This window comes from Argiope bruennichi, chromosome 4 (assembly GCF_947563725.1).
Source record: "Argiope bruennichi chromosome 4, qqArgBrue1.1, whole genome shotgun sequence".
NCBI classification, from domain to species: domain Eukaryota; kingdom Metazoa; phylum Arthropoda; class Arachnida; order Araneae; family Araneidae; genus Argiope; species Argiope bruennichi.
In genome coordinates, this window is record NC_079154.1 from 62,988,790 (window position 1) to 63,010,974 (window position 22,185).

Below are 22,185 nucleotides of genomic sequence, written 5' to 3' on the forward strand. Positions count from 1 at the left end.
TATATGGAGCTTATGTTTCAAAAGTAATCGAAGACTATCTCATGATGGAAGGATAATGCAGGAACATTAGGAATTATTTCTTAATATGTATTTTATCAATTCAATCCAATATCTATTTACATTTGTAAATTTTTTGAATTCAAAAAAATTATTTTTAGCTTTTAATTTTAATACATTGACTGTTAAATGTGACTTGGTGTGTTTGAAAATTAACTCAAAACATGTTGTTTATAAGATAACACTTTTATGGTAATATATTATGTTTTAAAGTGTTTTTTAAAATTAGCTTTGTTTGATTTATTTCAGGCATAAAAGATTATTGTAGCAGCAAGATGGGTAGTTTAAGAGTTCACACATGCTCCTATTGTGATTATTCGTCACCAATTGCAACTAACATGAAGCGTCACATTAGATCGCACATTGGTGAGCGCCCTTTCAGTTGTTCTGTTTGTGGCCAGAACTTTGTGCGAAAGGATTCTCTTGTATCTCATATGACAGTGCACTCTGATGAACGACCTCATAAATGCCAAATATGTAAGAAGTTATTCAAAACAAAAGGAACTTTAAAAAGTCATATGTTCGTGCATTTACGAAATTAGTTTTCTGTTTAGTTTTAATTTGGTAACTTTTAATGATTCCTATCTTTTCTGTCTGAAAATTTCACTTTATTGAAGCTATTAAAAACAAAAGGAACTTTAAAATGTCGTATGGTGTGTGTGTTTATTTAACTTTTTTTGGATTATTTGCATTTTTTTATCATTTGAAAATATTTTGATGAGAAATATCTTTATACATAGTTACCTAGATAATTTGATTATTTTACCCTGTTTATGATTGAAATTTGCTTTACTATATAAATGTATTTTAAAGAAATTTCTGTTTAATTCTAATTTGGTTACTTTTAATGTCTTTGTCCTTGAAAACTTCACTTTACTGTAAATATAAGCAGCAATTTGAAAGTACACATATCATAAAAATCATAATTATATAATTCAATTTAACCTGTGTAAAATGTCTTTTAAAAAATTATAATTTTTTAAAAAAAAATTTTTGTATCCAATGTCTTGAAATCTTATAATATTGTGGCATTTCTACTAGGGAAAATACATAATATAAAGTCCTATTAATCATTGTTTTACTTTTTCTTTTTATAAATTTTGGTAAAGCAAAATTTATTTCCATATTCTTTATTTAAGAATGAGTATGTCTTATTGCACTAGAATTTTTCATTATTTCCTTGTCAAGTATTATTTTCTTCTTTGATATTGTTTTGAAATGCAAATGAAAATGAACTATAAAATGCTATGTTTTTTTAAAGATTTGTATGTCAGTTCTCAAAAAATATCCTGTTTTAGTTTGATAAAAACTTTTATCTGAAGAATCATTAAAGAAGAAATTTATTCTGAAGAATCACTGATGTTTAGTAGAAACAACACTGAACTGTTATAATATTTGTTATATACCTTACTCTTTTGTTGTTTTGGTTTGCTGAGACACTCCATCTCAAAAACTAAAAAAAAAAAAAAAAAAAAAAAAAAAAAGTAAAATGCCTTTTTTTTTTCTGTAGAAGTGTAATATGCTACTAAAATACTTTCCAGTATAACAGGTTTTTGGATATGATTTTATATAAAATATAAACGTATGCTAATGTAAATGCATATACAGGAAAATATTTTTTTTATATGTTAATATCATTTACAAACTTTTTGTTCCCATATTAATGGACAAATTGTCTTTTCTCTTACCATGCTTGTGATCCAGTGTTTTAAAAATAAATGGTTTATACTCTAAAGTATTCTTTTTTTTACAATGGCATTTTGGATTCCAGAAGTAGGAAGAATTTCGGCAGCAACCAGAGATTATTGGGAATATTGTATGTATTTAATAATGGTATGCCCTGTTGCACTTTTGACATTTGTTTATATTTTCATATTTTTTTGTTTTTGTTTTTACTTTTATTGCTAGTAAAATGAGCTTTGCAGGATCACTTTATTTAAAAATCATGTTGAAATATATTATGAGGTATTGTAATTACTTTTGGCATTTACCATTGTAATTGCTTTGAGCATTAATGTTGTTTTTCATCGTGCTATTTTCTTTTCTTTCATTCTTGTTACTATTAATTATTTGTACTTTTCCTTTTGTTCCAGATGTAGAAGATAATTTTAGACGCAGGAAAGAAAGTATTAAAGTCCATAAATGCTCCTTTTGTGATTACTCATCCCCAATTTTGACTAATGTGAAACATCATATTATGACTCACACTGGTGAACGCCCATTTAGTTGTTCTACTTGTGGTCAAAACTTTGCTCGAAAGGATTCTCTTGTATCTCATATGAGAGGAGTGCACTCTGGTGAACGACCTCATAAATGCCAAATTTGTAAGAAACTATTCAAAACAAAAGGAAATTTAAAAAGTCATATGGTCTTGCATTTACGAAATTAGTTAATTGTGGTGTTACTTTTATTTAAACTTTTTTCTTTGTAAATCAGGGTTGCCACGCTCCCAGGAAAACCGGGAAAACACAGAAAATTTGAAAATCGTCTGTAAAAACAGGTGAAATGCAGGAAAATTTGAAAATTTTCATAAAAACTAGGAAAATACCGAGAATTTTAGGTTTATTAGTTATTTTTTTTTCCAATCTAAAAAATGGCAATCTCTCAAGATTGCAAGAATAAAAGGTCGTTGTTATAGCTTCCAAAAACAATACAATATCATTCTTTATTCTGTAATGCGGAAACTCACTATTTTACTAATGTCTCCCCTTTTTTTCTGTATACATCAATCCAGTTTCGATTTGCGATACAGTTCTTTTCCGTAAGATTCTCGAATTGCAGCTAATGAGCATGTGTGAGACTTTTGTGGCTGCGTGAGAGAATAGTATACATTTCTCTGGCGGGAATAAGAACAGCGTGGTGGTGTTAAGTCTATCACACTTGAGTTTTTTAATGGTTTGTTTATTATTTGAGAATCTGTGAGCTTATTTAAAATGAATTAGAGAATTTTTTAAAAACAATGAGCTGCTCAAAACACATTTAATGCAGATTGGATGGATAAAAACATCAACCAAGATTTTGATGAATAGGCTCGGGAAGTTCCTCGAAATCCATTTATTTCGTACTGCTCGCTTTGTAAGGTTATAATAAGCCTAAGTAATATTGAAAAACAGGGAATTAAAAGTCGTGTTAAAAGAGGAAAACATATAAGACTGCGTGCCAGTTCAAAAGCGTCATCATGGATGTTGGACTTAGCCGATTGGATATCTAAAGCCGATGGCTCGTGCGCGCCTTGAGTACGGCACATTTTGCCTTCTTTTCCTTCCTTTTTGTTTTTTCGGGGTTCTTTGATGTCCGTTCATTTTACTAACAGTTTGCGGGGAGTTCCCGATCGACATCCGCAAGCAGATACAATAGGTTAGACGGCAGATTTACGACCATATCCGTAAGGTAGACCGTCGGAATTTGACTCAAGAGGAATACAGGAAAAGATGACATGCCAAATACGAAAACGTCAAATTTAATGTCCGAAAATAAACCGATTTCAATCTTTTTAGTTGAAGCTCAATCATTTAAAGCTGAATTTTTATGGGTATTAAAACTTTTTGCATCACATTCTTCCTTTAATGCATTCAATGATATATAGGAAATATTTTCACACATCTTCACTGAAAGTCAGATAGCTAAAAAATGTACGTTGGGCCATAGAAAAATGTCGTACTTTATTTGTTAATGATTAGCTCCATAAAACTGATGGCTGAAAAATTTGCAGAAATTGATGTCCAAATTCATGAATTGTCAAAAATGGATAAATAATAATAATAAAGCAATCTTGCTTTGTAACGTTTTTTTTTATTCATTGAATGATTTGTATCATGATAACAAAAATGTTTCATGTTTTATTTCATTTGAGTCCTTAATTTTATGTGATTTACAGTTAAAGAGCATTAAAGAAGCATATCCACTCATTTAATACTTTCCTTAACTCCCGTAATATATAAATTAAGGAGTATACTTAACTCCCTTAATATAATAATTAACTCCCTAATATATAAATTTTGTTTAGCTAAATTCTAGATAACAAATAAAGATAAATTCTTTTCCCCTGTATGCAAATATAAAAACTTTCTTTTAATATGCTATTATTTCAAATAGTGTTAAATTAATGTTTCCTTTCTATGCTTTTTCCACTCCATCAAACCATATTCAATTATAACTATACTCTGTTTCACCCTAACTTGGCAGTATTGTAAAAGGCAGAAAATGTGACGCTCCGCGTTGGGAAAGAGTTCCCCATCAATTCCGACTTTAAAATACTTAAAATGCGCGGAAATTTATCAAATAATATCATAAATTACATAAATCCTTTTTTTATCAGTATGTATTTAAAATTATTCTCAAGTTAGAAGTGCTTATCTGTTAAGTATTTTGTAAATAAAGCGAACGAATAAAACTAAAAGATTCCACTTTGGCTAGAACCGGTCTTCAAGGTCAAATATTTGGCGCGCTTTTCTTTTACGTCTCCGCCAACTCAGTTTCATTCAGTTCGCAACCGTTATCATCTTTCCTACTTTTTTATTCTCGCTTTTTTACCAGCTGATATTTTTGATACTGTTAATCACATTAGTAGTTATTAGTTTTCATTGTTGAATATTTATTCGATTCGTCATTTTATTCACTTCTAAAATGTCTGAAAAAGAGAAAGTGTTATCACCGACTACGCTGTGCACACCTTCAAGACGAGTAAAACCAACAAAAAGTGCAGCATGCAGAAACATATTAAATGTTTATTCTCGACTCCGAGAAAACCCTCAAGATTCTATCAATCAAATCGTCGATAAAGTTTCGCACCTTACAGGTGTTTCGCAATGAACAGTTTTCCTTTTGAAAAAAGAAATAAAGGCATCCAGTCCTTTAAGTATCCCTGGAAAGAAGCGACCTGGCTCAGTAGGTAAACATTCAGGTCTTGTAAAATATGATAATTTTACATTATCCTGTATTTGACGAAAAATCCATGCATTTTTTAGTAGAAATGAGATCCCAACATTAGATAAAGTTTCAAGTTTTAAAAGATGTGAACGATGATACAAATATCTTTTCGAAAAACATTAGCCGAACTAAGCTTTACAGAATATTGAAAGATTTAGGGCTTTCTTTTGAGAAACGATGAAACGAAATGAAATAACATTAATGATTTATTAAAATAATGTATCAATAATATTGAAAAAATGATGAAAATAAGGAAACAATTAATTATCCGATAAAGTGATAATATAATAAAGAAAATAAATATTTACTATTTGGCGAAAAATTTGCGAGATAAAGTTTCGCCAGCGATCTGCATTTCTAGTAACTTTGTACTTTAAAGTAACCCAGTTCCCCTGACAACGACTGCGATTCGGCTTGCCTAGAATATACACTACTGCCAAGTTAGGGTGAAACAGAGTATAGCAATGAGTGCTATTTGCGCATTTTCTCGTATTTTAATTGCACTTACTGGGAACCCACAGGGAGTTTTTTTTTTTTTTTTTTCCAGATTTGAGTGGCAACCCTGTAAATGTAGATAAAAGCATTTTTCTGTAACCATTAGATTAGAAATTTTGAACAATAATTTATTGTTCAATATTTTCAAAAACTTTTTGCCTCTAATATATATATATATATATATATATATATATATATATATATATATATATATATATATATATATATATATATATATATATATATTCACTTTTTTGTTTTATTTGATTTTATTATTATTAGAACATTTTGATGAGGAGTATTCCTATGTAGAGAAGGTTATAATTCCTTCTTCCAATTTTTAGAAAGAGTGAAAAGTTTGCGTAATTTTTGCTGTAATAGTATAATTATAATTTGGATATTTTACGTTGTATGTGATTAAAATGTGCTTTACTATACAGAAGCATTTTTTAAAAAAAATTCTGTGTAGTTCTAATTTGGTTACTTTTAATGATTCCTGGCTATTCTGTCTTTGAAAACTTCATTTTGTTGTAAATACAAGCAGTAATTTAAATGTATATATTTCATAAAAGGCATGATTATATAATTCAATTTTATTTTCAACTTTTGTAAAATGTCCTTTAAAGGATGATGAAAAAAAAATAATTTTTTTTTCCTTTATCTCGAATTTCTCTCACTGAAATCTTGTAATAATGTGGCATATTTAATAATGAAAATAGATATTTTGAAGTCCTATTAAAATTGTTTTTCTTTTATTTTTATAACATTTGGTAAAAGAACATTTATTTCTATATGCTTCGTTTAAGAATGAGTAGATTTTATTACACTAAAATTGTTTATTATTTCCTTGTCAAGTATTGTTTCCTTTTTTGTTGTTGTTTTGAAATGCGACCAAAATGAACTATAAAATTCTATATATTTTGTTAAAATTTCTATGTCAATCATTAAAAAATGTATTGAATTAATTTGATAAAAACTTTTATTAGAAATTCAGTTTGAAGAGTCATTGGAATGTTTACATTAGAAAATATCCTCACAAATATTATATTTGTAAACCCTTTTCTGAAGAAACAACAAAGAAATGTTATAATATGTGTTATACGTCAGACTGTTGTTTTGTTGTAGCAGGTTTGCTGAAACATTCTATCTCAAAAGGGAGGTGAGTGAAATAAAGAAATTAAAAATTAAAAGGCATTTTGTCAGACTTTCTGTACTAAATGTGATATGCTTTTAAAATGCTTTCCAAGTGTAAGAAGTTTTTGGGAATGATTTTATGTAAAAAAGATAAAATTTTGCTTATGCAAATGTATATATTGGAAATGGTTTTATAAATGTTAATTTCATTTAAAAAATGTTTATTTCCATATTAATGGATATGTGTTTTCTCTTACCATTTTTGTGATCCAGTGTTTTAAAAATAAATGGTTTGTGATCTAAAGTATTCTTTTGTTTTACTTTTTTTACGGTGGAATTTTGGATTCTAGAAATAGGAAGAATTTCAATAGTAACTAGAGATTATTGGGAATATTGGATGTATTTAAGTATTTTAATAATGGTTTGAATTGCTGTAATTTTTGACATTTGTTTATATTTTTACATTTTGTTCTGTTTTGTTTTTGCTTTTATTGCTATTAAAATGATCTTTGCAGGATGACTTTGTTTAAAAATCTTATTGAAATATATTATTATGTATTGTAATTACTTTTGGCATTTAAAAAGGTAATTGCTTTGGGCATTAATGTTGTTTTTCATTGTGCTATTTTATTTTCTTATATTCTTGTTACTATTAATTATTTGCACTTTTCCTTTTGTTCCAGATGAAGAAGATTATTTTAGACGCAAGAAAGAAAGTATTAAAGTTCATAAATGCTCCTTTTGTGATTACTCATCCCCAATTTTGACTAATGTGAAACATCATATTATGACTCACACTGGTGAGCGCCCATTTAGTTGTCCTACTTGTGGTCAAAACTTTGCTCGAAAGGATTACCTGGTATCACACATGAAAGTTCATTCTGATGAACGTCCTCATAGATGCCATATTTGTGGGAAGCTGTTTAAATTGAAAGGGACTTTGAAAACTCATCTGATTATACATTTTAGAAATTAGTTCCTTATAATATACACATTATTTAAATTTATTTTGTTTATTTGTTCACATTAAAGCATTTTTTATAGTCATGTTGTGGCTTTTTTTAACATTGGACATTTTAAAAAATATTGACCTTCAATTGCATTTCATTGAATGTCTGTAGCTATCCATCTGTTATTTAGTTATTTATTACTAGTATTTAGTTTTTTTATTACTTGCTTTGATTATTTTGATGAGGAAACTTAATTGTTTTGGGAAGGGCTTGAAATTTAACAATGCAAACTTTGTATTTTTATCTTTTATGTAATTTTATTTTAAAAAAATCAAAACTTTAGATTGCAAGTGTAAAAATCTTTATTTTGAAAATAATATTTTATTTTTATCTTTTTATAATTTCGGACGTAAAATCTAATTATTTATTTTTACTCTATGTACTTGCTAGGATCTTAAGTCATTCACAAAAGTCATTAAGTCATTAAAAAAAAAATTCATTTAAATTCTTTATGCTTATGATAACATTGATGAATCTTTTTTAATACCTTTTATTGCTATTGTACATCATTACTTAATGTAATTAACGTCCTTAATTAATGTAACTGAAATATTTTAATAAACAATTACTTTGAGTCAAAAGTCTTTTTATTTATTTTCTAAGCAGCAGTGTTTGTTTGTAAAATTAAATTTACTGATATCCAATTTTATTCTGTAAATGATATACACAGAAATAAGAATTGATCTTCCTTAATCAAAAGTTTCTAAATTTATACATTTTAAAACTAATATTTTTTCATTCTTTATTACCTTTGAATTGTAATATACATATCTATATATACTATTTTATCGCACTGAACATTAAAATATATTATTTCTTAATTCTGATCATAACATTTTTTTCCACTTCGAAATATTTCAGTGTGAATATAGTTATAGAAAAAGTGTTCTTTTTTTTTTAATTATCTTTTACTGTATTAATTAAACATTTTTCTATTTCCACCAAAACATTCAATATAATATTATATATATATATTATCGGCAGAGGCCGAAGAGAAAGGAGACACTTTTGAATTTTAAACTTCGGTTTATTCCATCCCGGGTGGCATAATTTATGTACAAGCAAATAACGACGAGGTACGTCACTTCATCGAACGACAAAAGAAAAAAGAGCCAGCTAAATATTTATCTTCTTGATGAAATACAGGGAGATTTTGATCGGGATTTATTTACATGTGTCGATTTAGGTAAGAGAATTATAAGGATCTTTTAAAAGAATGTGTTAGATCGACAAATTTTTATCCCTTCACTCGGAGTGTGGGAACTTGTCGGTTTCAGTGATTTTAGAGCTTGTGTTAAATTATTTAAATAAAATAGAAGTGGAATTAGATCAGGAAATAAGAAAACATATTAGAACTATAATATAAGCTGGATTACGATAAAAATTAAGAAATTAATTAGGATTTAATTTAGAATTAAGAGATATCATTATACATATATATTATAATTATGTTGAATGTTATATTTAGTTGAATAATTATGCTTAATAAACATAGAGCATAAACTTAATTCGAAAATTTGATTCTTAATAATCTGAAGAAAAATGGTCCTTCATATGTTGTGCTTATTACCAAGGTTATTTGGGTGAATTATCTGGAAATATATACATTGATTTATTCACAACGATTTTCCATTGTTTTTATAACTTTTATCAATAACTTTTTTCAGGTAATCAGCTTCAAGTTCTTGTATTAAAAGGTATTTCAACTGATGGATTTACAAGAATTGTAATCTAAAGGATTCAAATTGGAAAAGGATTCAAAAGCTTACTTGAGGATTTATTTATAAATAAAATTGTAGTTGCAGTTTGTAATCAGAATTTCTTTACATATTTAATTTCATCGTTTGACTTAAAAAAACATTTTTGAATTTTACTGTGTTTAATATGCTATGGAGATGTATATTTTGTTTGAAAAAACATTCTCAGTAATGAACATTGTTCATTTTTTTATTCATCTTTATTTTATTTATTTATATTTTAATTTAAGCGCTTTTATTGATTGAAAACCTTATAAGGCAAAAATTAAAACTATATTGGTTCATCTTAAAAAAAATTTCCTTGATAAAATTAGTTTAATATCACTTTGTAGTTTTTAAATGCTTGCCATAAGCTTACTATTTATGCTAAAAGTTTGCTTGAAAAATCTGAGTTATGCCTATGTTAAGCTTCTTTTTTAATTCAGTTTCATATTTTATTGTTGCTGAAAACATATTTGATAATTATTTTTCTGTCAAGATAAGAAGTGGATTTCAGACAAAACTTCAAGGAAATAGATGCATTTATTAAATAAAAAATGTTTGTATAATAATAAACTACTTTCAAATCAAGAAGCTCATTCTATAAAGAACAAAAACAGAAAAAAAGTAGTAAACTGTACGTCATTGCGTGTTTCCAAATACATATTTTTTAAGTAAATAATAGTGATCAGATGTATGATGTGTTTTAATATTAGAATTTTGGTTGTTATTTTTGTTAAATTTCTTCAATTTTTAAAAATATTTATTATAATGAATTGACACTATATTTTAACCCTGCATTATACAGTATATGTCACTTATATTTTCATTTAAATAATTAGTTATTAACTTATTAAAATTATTTACAAATTATATTTTTTTACTTAAAATATGATAAAATATTGTGCAAAATGTTTTAGTTTTAACATTGGTAAAGATATAAGATTTTGATAAAGGTATTGCAAGTTAAAGCATTCAAAATTATTTTAATTTTAATTAAAAATAATTTTATTATTTTTTTCTTTTACATGTCTTGTTGTCATTTATAAAAATTTACACAATTACTGCTGAAAATTAAAAAGAAAAAAAAAAGATGCGTTGCGAGGGGCTAAATTAGATATTTTTTAAATGCCCGTACTTTTCACAGAAAAGATACTTTGTTCTTATTAATACTATGTACTTCCGTGGAAGCTCTTTTATATTTTTGTTATCTAATTAAACCAATTTCTTTCCAGATATGAAGAATTCTTATGTAAACAAGACATTATAACGAAAGCTTCATAAATGTTCTTATTGTGATTATTCATTCACAAATCTAACAAATGTAAAGCACCATATTTTACCACACATCGGAGAGTATCCATTTAGATGCTCTGTATGTGGTCAAGTTTTCGTGCAGAAAGCCCATTTATATTGTCATATGTTGATTCATACTGAGAGCATCCTTTCATCTGTCCTATGTGGGGAAAAGACTTCACACAAAAGTCACATTTGACGAAACATGTGAGCTTGCATTCTGATGAGCGGCCTTATCAATGTCTTGTTTGTGGAAAAGGATTTAAGCGAAAAAATCACTTGAAAGATCATATGGTTGTGCATTTACGACATTAGCAAAATTCTTTTAAATAACAAAATAGAACTTAAACTAAGAGAAAACCTTAATGATTTTGAGGAGTCTGGAATCCACAAAGTTATCTATTGGTGAGATTTAAATAAAATTTTATTTCAGAATAATAATTTTTTTAATTGCCCCCCCCCCTTCCCCATCAGATAATAAGATTGAAAACAAAGGAGATAGTATTATTTTTTTGCTTCACATCTTTAATTTAACTTAAAAAGTCAGATTTTACTGATTATTAGGGAAAATTTAAAAATCTGTTAATATTTAATTATTATGAAAAATTACATTATTGTAATAGCTTTGCATCTGCTTTCAATTAATAACTAGAATAATGCAAGATAAAATATTTTGAATCATTAAAGAACACATAAACATTCTTTAGCTTGTCTGTTTTTACATAATTTTAAATAGATTTAATTAAAAATTAAATCTAACTTTAAAATTAACTTGTTTATTGTTTGAATAAAAAGGAATTTACAGTGATTGAATATCTTAGAAATAAATTGTTGGATTTTAATCTCATTCAATATCCATATTACATACCTAAAAGGTGGAATAATATAAAAAATTTATTTCATTTTAGACTGTTTTAATTATTTCCTTAACGTTAATTAATTATTTCCTTAACGTAATTTAATTATTTCCTTAACGTAATTTAATTATTTCCTTAACGTTAATGAATTATTTCTTTGTAATTTAATTATTTCCTTAACGTAAAATTAGCAGTGCAACTGCTAATTTTAACACAGTAAGCTGATATCTTATTTTATTGTTTATTCTAACATTTATAATTTGGAAGCTATCCTGGTTTCATTTTATTGTTATTCTATTTATTGTTTTCTGTTTCACTTCCTAAACTGGCTGTTTTCTTTTTCCTTTATTTATCCTAACTATTTATTATTTGCATATTTGTCTATATCTTTTTTTTCATTGATAATATCAAAACAGTTAATTAACTCTTGACTGTGGAATATCGTAACTTCTCTTAAAAGAGAGCTTTAAAAGCCAAATCCTTATTTTCATTCAGATAAATTATTCTTGTCTACAGGGACGTGCTACTTTTGCGGATTCATAGTTTTCTTTTTCTTTTTTTTTCTTCCTAAATCTTCTCATTTTCCCCACTTTTTTAAAAGAAAAAAAATCCGCAGTTTGTCACATAAAAAAATTATTTTCCTGCAAAATATGTATTTATAGGCAGAGGGGTGTCAAAAGGCATTCCAGTTAGCTCCAGAATCGAGATTGAATGTGATGAAGAAATCCTAAGAAAATGTATTGAAAACATATGAATGTTCAAGAATATTGCAGAAGAGACCCTAATTTACTCTTATAGTAAGCTTCGGCAGTTGATCCTGTTTGTCAGAAGCATTGACATCAGTCTTTGACATTAATGAAAGACCTTTCTGGTGACTAATGTCATTAGTATTGCAGAAAGAGGTGCTTAGGACTTGGAGATAGAAAAGTATCCTGCTGCCAATTTATTTCAACCACATCAAAACAAGTCAGTGGATATATGATGGGTGAAGTTGAAAATTCCTGTCAATTTCCATTAGTGTCAAAAACGGCGAATGACGTGTTCCCTTGTTTTCATGTATCTAAAATTGAGTTGAGTTTCTGTATCATGAACTCGGTCATCACTTCAAGTAGAGGCGTTTGATGCCATTCAGACTGTGATGCATGAGCTTATGTAACCATAAATTGACTATTCCGACACACGGAAGAATCTGAATGATCGGACCATCACATCAGCAACATTGGCGGGAACTGTGGTTGAGTCCTAAGGACCATCACCGACCACGGTACAACTCTTCCCTAAGGAAGTACATGAGCATGAGCTTATGCTATGCATCAAAAGAAACTTGTAGTTGAATTGTATAAAAAGAAAGTGGGGGGAAATCTCTCTAAACACACAAATTCCACAGCAAAGGAATTAAAAACAGTTCTTAGCAAAAACATTTTTTTTGAGAAATTAATTATGTGAAAAGTAACATTGAAATCAAGCAATAATGATAACCTAATATATATTTGTGTTTTTAAAAAGGTTGTCCCTTCTGTCAAGTGTTTTATTTTAATTATTGAATATTTCCAGTATTATAACTGGTATATTTTGCAGTAAAATTCCAATAAATGTTAATATCTTGTAATAATTATCTATTTATTTCTGGTATTATGTTTATGATTTTAATATCTGAAGAAACATGTTTATTTATTCCCAAAATCGCCATTTTTTCAAAAATTTTGGATTATTATTTAAAATGAAATATTTTTTAAAATTTTATCTAATTACCTTTTAGCTTTTTAAATTCATTATCAGTTTTAAAAATTTAAATATTTCATTGTATTTATATTTATTATGAGTGTTTTTTTTCTTTGTGGTTATTGACATTTAGAATTAAGCAATTCTGCTTAAATTTGCCTTCTATTTTCCCATGAATGAAATATTTTTTTCTATTTATATATGCTCAATTGCAAGATTTTTTGTGAAAAAATATAACTTAAAATCCCAAGTAATTAAAACGGATTTTATTTTTTTAAATCATTATAACTGATTATGTTTCTCTAAGAGTTTAGTAATTTATAATTCAAAACAATTTTTGTTTTGGTAAATTCTTTTCTAAATAATATTTCTCAGAGAACACTTGAAATTTTATTTTATGGTCATTTCAAAAGTTATTTTTTCTAAAATTTATCCATTTTTAACATGTTTTATTTATGATATGTTTAAAAGCAAATAATAATATTTTTTTAAACATTTTTGTTAATATTACTTTTTTTTCTATTGTAATGTTTTTGAGATATATTTTATTTGTTTGAAATCCATGTTAATTTTTTCTTTGCTATTCCAGAAAAAAATTTAGGGTAACCATTACTGGTGCAAAAAGGAATTTTTTTTAATGTACATTTTTAAAAAATAGTTAGCATATTAGAATTGATTAGGATGTATCATATAGCATATTCTTTTCTTAATAAATTGCATTTTTTTCACATATGATGTATATGCAACATGAAGAGCAAAACTTCATGAGAGTGAGCTCTAAATAAACCTTCTCTTAAGAATAATAAATGTTCATTTAGTTGCCCTTTATGTGGCAAAATTCTTATTCAAAAAGATCATGTGAAAACACTCTTAATGTTTCATTCTGGAGAATGATCTTTTAGTTGTGATTTTTGTGGATAAGATTATACTCAGTAATTAAATTTGAATCATCATTTGAGAAGGATGTTTAGGGGGATTGAGATGCGCAAATCACGTCCGGGTCACTAATTTAGGGGGATTGAGATGAGCGAGGAGAGAACTTGGGGCCTTATGGTTTGCAGTCCAGTAACATGATCATGATACCAAAGCAATTGCTCGGGTAGCGTAGTTGTTAACTGGCTTATAAGCTATTCACCACAGATGCGTGAATCTGATGAGGATAATGAATATTGAATGAATCTCAAAGTACATCATGGTCCAAAATATCTAATAGTGGAAGTATGTTTCTTGTAAATGATTTTTAAAAACAATCAAACATTTATGAATTGCAATAATTATTTAATGTTGTGCTTATTAATTTAGAGTTTTAAATTAAACTCTAAATTTTATACCAATAATAATTTTTTAAAATGTTATTGTTCAAAACAATTTTTGAGTCTGAAAATTCTACTGGTAAATTAAGAATATTTGAAGAATCATTTCCTTATTCATTTCAAAATATATATTTTTTTATATTTATGATTTTTTAACATTTTCTATCATTATTTTGTGAATTTTTTATAATTTATTTTAAATTTTTCTCATGATTACCTGAATGATTTTTTTCAATTTTTCCTCATTTCTTTTCATATAAAGTAAAATATTTGGTTATTAAAAGTTTGATGAAATTCACATGATTTCTGCTTATTAAATGCTTTAAATGCGTATGCAATATATATATATTAAATTCTGTATCAGTGCAGAGAGAATACGACTAGTTCCTCTCAAAAATCAATTTAATTTTGGCATGATTATTTTTATTATGATTCAAGCTCTTTTAATTATATAATATGATTATCAAAATGATTAAATTAACTATTTGTTTACACTACTTGATTGGTCTGTTAATGTAGGACAAAATGCACTCTAATTAATTCGAAAGTTCTCTTATTAATGCCATACAAAATTTATTAAAATTAACATGACTTGAAAATTGTGAAATATATTTTTTCATTTACTCTTGTTTGCTATTACATTTGTATATTGTTTCGCTTCAAGATCACTTTATTTAAAATACATTTTGTTGCCATTAAGCATTATAATACAAAATAGAAGAAAATTCAAATACTATTTGCAACAGGAAGGTTGGTGAAGAAACATGGAAGTAATTTTTTCTCCTCTTTTAAAATAATTAAAAAATGTGGTATTTGTATATTTTTGTGGCCGGGTTTTATTGGAGATTTTTAGAATACTCAATAACACCTCCAGGGTAATAGATCTACTTGGCAAATTTTAGATTGTGCCAATATCGATCAATTAGCGTTTTTGGAAATTTATCGCATGTTCTTAAAAAATAAATAAGCACAAAAAGAATAATGTATGCAATTTTCTTCAGCTCTGTGGAGCCATTACTTTTGTTTTTCCTCATTAGCATATAAATTATCTGTATATTGGCAGATAGTGGAAATAGGGAGTAAAATAATCACCTAATTAATTAGACTATTAGTGATACTGCTTATTGTTAACCATAATGATTACTGCTATAATATCTATCCGAAGTAAAAGTAAAAATGCTGCTGCGATAACATCTGTACTTCTTGTAAAGAATAGGTTAAACCTTCATTATATATATATATATATATATATATATATATATATATATATATATATATATATATATATATATATATATATATATATATATATATATATATATATATATATATATATTTAGAATGTTATTTTGTATTTATATTAAACATTTTCAAGCATTTTAAATTTACTTCTGAGATTGTTTTGATGGTTTCTAGAATTTTAGCATTATTGATTTTCTAACAGATTCCAAGAACATGGAAGGAACTACAAAACTATATCAGTGCCAAAAATGTGAATACTTGTCACCTTGGAGAAGTAACTTAAAACAGCACATTGTAATACATACAGGAGAACGTCCTTTTATCTGCTCTGTTTGTGGTCAAGACTTTGCTCATTCAACTACATTGAAACATCACATGGTGATACATTCTGACAATCGACCTTATGTATGTCCCACTTGTGGGAAAGGATTTAAACTGAATCATCATTTAAAAGCTCATTTGATTGTGCATTTGCAAAATTAATATATTATAGTATATGATATATTTTTATATATCTCAGTCTCTTGTGCAAAGGCGATGAAAAGTATCAAATAGTGTGCACAGTATTGTATAATACTGTGCACCATTTTGTACAATAATGTGAAAACAGGATTGTTATTACAAATTTTATATTCGATATTTTTTAAACTGTATTAAGGAAATCTTTAAAGATTAAATGTTAGAACATATGGTGTGTGTTTTATTAAGAAAGAATATTTTTAAAAAATTTTTTTCACTTTTTGATTTACATCTGAATGGAAACGACATCCTTTGATTGAATATTTAAAATTTTCTTATGATTGTGCATTTCAGAATTTAGGATCTTATTTTTACATTTTAAAATTTTCATTGCTTATGTAAATTGGAGTAACTATAATGCATTAGTATATATTTTATGAAACAAATTTATTATATTTGTTTTACTTATTAAAAATATCATTTATATAGAAGAAATTACTATTATTATAAATTTTTATGCTGTAATTAATGTTTAATAAAGATATGTTTTCTTTAAATTGTTTTATCATCTTGTTTATACTATTTTCTTACCATACAAAAATTTATTAATAATTAATAAGAATCTATAACAGTTTAATAAATACAATCAGAATTCTTCAGTTCAGAAATTTTATTATAATTGCAAATTTATAATAATTTTTATATTCACGGAAAGTACATCATCATTTTATTTTCTTAATTCTGCAATTAGTTTTACACAAAAGAAATGATTTCCTTATTTATTCTTTTAGATAACTGTTTTGAAAGCTATTATCTAAAAAGTAACTGCACAACTACTGTTGTCTTAACTAAACTGTAGTATTATTGTGTAATTGAAGCAAGATTGAACGGAGCCTTGAATATGTGTCTAACCTCTGACACTCAAGACAAATAAAAAGAGGCACAGTTACGTGTATTCTAATGCTAGTTATTGTTTATTGAATTTATTCATCAATTTCTTATAACAATAATTTTATCTGGCCCCATGAGCATTACTGAAAATGTTTTTGATTTTTTTAATGCCATTTACTTTGACTATATTGCTGTATTAACCATATGCCAGTGATTATGTGCCAAAAAAATTGCCAAAAATGTCATGTTTATGACAACCTACGATTAATCGTTAAAAATACCATATTAATCATAGGTAAAAATCGGCTTAATGTTGCCAATGACATTCAGTTAAGCTTAAATTTCTCCAATGGCACATGATTAAGCCATAAGTTCTCCATTGGCATGAACTTTATAAAAGTACAATATTTTCTGTAGACAATATTTTCTGTAGACACTTCAATGCTTGCTATGATGCTATATCTGAGCAAGATATTTTCTCTAAGGTATAAACTTCTAGAATGTCTAGAAGAAATACAATATACAATACTTTTATTTTTTATTGATATTTACGAAAAACTTTTTTTAAAAATCATTCCAACAGATCTATTTGCTGATCATTGTAATAAGGATATTTTGTATTGTTAATATTATTTATGTACATTTTTCAAAGACTTAAGTTTTTTTAAATACTTTTAATTTTAATTTTTAAATTTATTTTAACTTAATTCATTCTTTAATGACAGTTACAGGATAATAAATGTCAGTTTATTTTAATACTTTTTTATAATTTGTGTAATTGTTTAAGGGCTTAGAATTTTGAATATTACTTTTCTAATTTTTTTTGTTTAATATTTTTTTTAGATTTAAAAAAAATTGTGTTCTATATTGTGATGCTCAAATTATGTGATTGCAGTTAAAATTATTTGAAAAATAATAAATTTCCAGTGGTAAAATTTATTAAAATTACTTTTTGAATTTGTATTCTTGAGATATGTTATGCTTTTTTATATATTTTATTCTTTAATTTTACAAAAATTATGGGCTTGAACACAGCAGAAATATTATTCTATTAATTTGATGTGATTCATTAATTTGATAAATTTAGTGGTTTCTTGTAAATTCTTTGTAATTAATTAATTTATATTCTTTATTTTATTCCTGTTAAAACTGTATTATTGGTTTTTGGGTCATATGAATTATTAAACTAAACATATTGATAACAATTTCTTCATATAATTATGTGAATAACATACATGCTTCTGAGGCATTCTGTTACAAACTTCGGGCAATCTTTGAGAAAAATAAAATGCACTAGCTGTAACCAGATTCACTTATTATTATCGCGGAATAACATAAAATATCGCCTTCTGTGGCTACAGAATCATAGGGTACAGAGTAATGGGTATTTTCATCTAATATGGAAAATTGTTTGAATAAGTAGAGTAAAGTGTTGTATGTGTATCTGAACTTCCAAATCTCGAAGTAAATAAATAAATTTGAAAAAAAAAAAATATAGAAAAATAAAGAAATATTTCTTGATTTAATAATTTTTATTAAGAAGAGGGGTGAGAATATTTTTAGAACTACTATAGCTTGTGTGTTTCAAATATGAAACTTTTGCAGGACAATTAAACTTGCAAATGTGGCATATTTGGAAATTTTACATATGAAAGCGATTTTTTTTCAGTCAATTATTTTTTTTCACTTTTCAGTTCTATGAAAAGCATGTTTGTCTTTTCTAACTATGCACTCCGGAGATAAGTTTGTTTTTAGGAAATCGAAATTTAATTGAGGGGAATGTCAAAACTATTCTTTATTTAGCAATATTAATTTGTATATTTATTTTTTAAATGACTTGTTATTTTTATCAATTATTCAGAACTGTTTTGCATGGAATTACACAATTGTTATCTTAATTGAATAGTAATAGGTATTTTCATTTAATATGGAAAATTGTTTGAATGAGTAGAGTAAAGTGTTGTATGTGTATCTGAACTTCCGAATCTCGGAGTAAATAAATAAATATTTTTTAAAGAGCGAAGGAATTATTAGTTTTTAATGCTGATTACTATTTATTCAAGAATTACCATTCTGAACTTAAATTATCGATTTATTGTCAATAACTAATAATAAAATGCAGGAAAATTTTCAGAAGTGAAAGGGAAATTATCATGAATGTAAAATTTGTGTAAAATGAGATAAGGTGCAAAATATCAAACATTTTTTAGGGTTTTACTATTATTAATTTAGACTTTTTAAAACATAAAGAATGTAAATAAAAATCTCGCAAAATAAATAAATAAATAAATATTTATATTTAAATGACACAGTGACCAGAACATCTGAAATGCATTCGAAGACAAGAAATTAATTGTATTTCAAACAACTATTCTGTTGCACTATCTTCTACATATGGTGTTAATTATGCGTCGTACATGTATAATGAAACTAAACAAAGTTTTGTATATATTCGATGTATGTCATGTTTATAATTTATTTTATGTAGAATATTTTTTAAAAATAATTTCTATTATCATGAATAATCATAATTTCATGTCCATCAATAGCCATATTGTATTGCAGAGTTCTTTGTGTTAATTGAAATTAAATTTTTAAAAGTGATGACGTGTATAATAATTGCATAATATAATGATATTTTTCTGCATCATCTGCATTTGATATTAATTTTTACAATTCTTCTGGTTAACTACTCCATAAAAGGAGTGAGAACTGAAAAAATATTATTTTAGGTGATGCGAAAGTATGATAATTATAAAAGTGTTTGTACTATTTAATAAAAATGAATTTACTGCAGAAATATTGAACATATTTTTATAAAATATTGTACAAATAATAATTCAATGATTTCCTGTAATAATTATCGTATTTTTTTTCTTTTTTACAGGCATTAATGAAACTTCCAAAGACGTTAGAGGAACTGCTAAATTTTATCAATGCTCTGAATGTAACTTTGTCTCACCTTGGCAGAGTCATATGAAAAGGCATTTGCTGATTCATACTGGAGAGCGACCCTTTAGTTGCTCTATTTGTGGCCAGGAATTTATTCAAAAAGCACATCTCAATAGTCACATGATGCGACACGATGACAATCGACCATTTAAATGTCATGTATGTGGAAAAGATTTTAAACGAAAAGATATTTTGAAGACCCACATGATTGTGCATTTCCAAAATAGTTTATCGTAATTCATTGGCGAACTTTTGAATTCATCTCTTTAGTACTTTCTGGCATGTGCATACCGAAAGGATTTTATATAGCAGCAGTTGAAAAAAAAATTGATATTCTGTAAAATCAAAAATGATTAAATTAAATTTTAAAATCTTGTCAGATGAAGTTGAATTTTTACCATCATGATTATATATAATAAATATCTGTTTTATTTAATTTTTTTACATAAATAAGCCACCTTTTGTGTTTTTCTGCTACATATAACTATTTCGAAATCGACTCATTACATATTAATAAAGCTATTGTATTTTAATATATGTGTATAACCTGTTTATTTAATTCTCCATCGATTTACCTACTCAGAAAAGACTTAAGGCATTGGGTGATTATATTTTAATAACTATTCGTGCTTTATTCTAATTATTACTTTGTCTTTCTGGTATGCCCAAATAGTTGCATAATTTTATTATCTTTTAAAACCTTACAATTGTTATATTTACAGAATAGATGCTTCTGTAAAATCTTTATTCTATTATAAATAAAAAATTGCATCTTTATTGACTAGTTATATGAATTGGACAGTTCTGCATGCTTTTCAGCTCTTATATTCGCACCTGAGACACAAACAAATATTTTTCTAAATATTAGTGATGATGACACTGAAAACATTTTTATAATTAAATATTGAAATGATAGCCTTTCTTTACTTATAATTTACTTTTTCTTGCTATATTTTGCATAATCGAATTATTATGATTTGAATATATGTATATTTAAAAATAAGAATATAGTGAGTGCATATTTGGCTGAATTTAAGATTAATTTTCTTCTTTTACCAAAGTTTATTTTTTGGGACATTTTTCGCCTGCCAATTTTATTTTCCGACAAAGTCTTTTGTTACAATATCTTGTAACCATCCAAGATGACGGACTTTAGCTGAGTTTTTGGCGCAATTTTGTCTAGTTTGACAAGAAACCAATGCATTGTAACTATCAAATGCCAAATAATATAGGGATATTATGATATTGATTATAAATTGCATTTAAAGGAAAGTGTATGCAGTGTATTATTTGTAAATATTTTCTGTGGGAAAACAATAATAATTTTACTATCATTTCTTTTCATTGGGGTTGAGAGAGTTGGAAAAAATAATTCTGATATATGGATAATTTGATTTAAACATTTTATGATCCTTTATTATTAATATTTATTTCACATTAATCGATTATAATGATAATAAGAGTTTGGGCATTATTTTGATTACCATTTTCATATTTTACATTGTCATACTAAACACAAAAATATTGTTACAAAATTGATGATGTGAAAATTTGTGCTCAAAATTGCTGTGCTCAATTTTGTGTACTTAACATATATTTTCTATCTTCGCATGAATTATTTAATGAAATAACATTTACAACAATTTTTTTGTAACATAATCATTTGCCTAATGAACTCTAATACAATTCGTTGTCCTTTACAGGATAGCTTAATGTATGTTTTAGTATTTTTTTGCATTTTGCTTTATAATATTTTATTTATTTATAATTTTACATTTACAACTTTTATATTATTCCTTAGGAGCAAAAATGAAACTTCATTGTTGCAGCTTTTGTGGTTACACTTGTGGTAAAAAGTCTTCTATGAATAGGCATGTATTACGACATACTGGAGAAAAGCCACACAGATGTGAACTTTGCAGTAGAAGTTTTGCTCGTAAAGACAGTCTTCAAGTACACATGATTGTTCATTATGAAGGAGGGGATATATGAAAGAAAGTCTGTCAATTTCCTGGTGCTTCTATATATTTAGAATATTTTTATTGTGCATAAATTCAATGGCAGAACCAGAATAAATGATTGCTGTGACTTA

General features: G+C 26.4%; 1 protein-coding gene across 1 annotated transcript; it reads left to right on the top strand.

The window, feature by feature from the left end:
• Positions 1-332: 332 nt before the first annotated feature.
• Positions 333-22,085, top strand: LOC129966320 (zinc finger protein 436-like). The gene is made up of 7 exons (XM_056080740.1): positions 333-534; positions 2,151-2,381; positions 7,299-7,415; positions 9,293-9,322; positions 20,029-20,252; positions 21,797-21,807; positions 21,923-22,085. Exons 1-7 carry the CDS (start codon positions 333-335, stop codon positions 22,083-22,085), a joined length of 978 nt encoding a protein of 325 aa, XP_055936715.1.
• Positions 22,086-22,185: the final 100 nt, after the last annotated feature.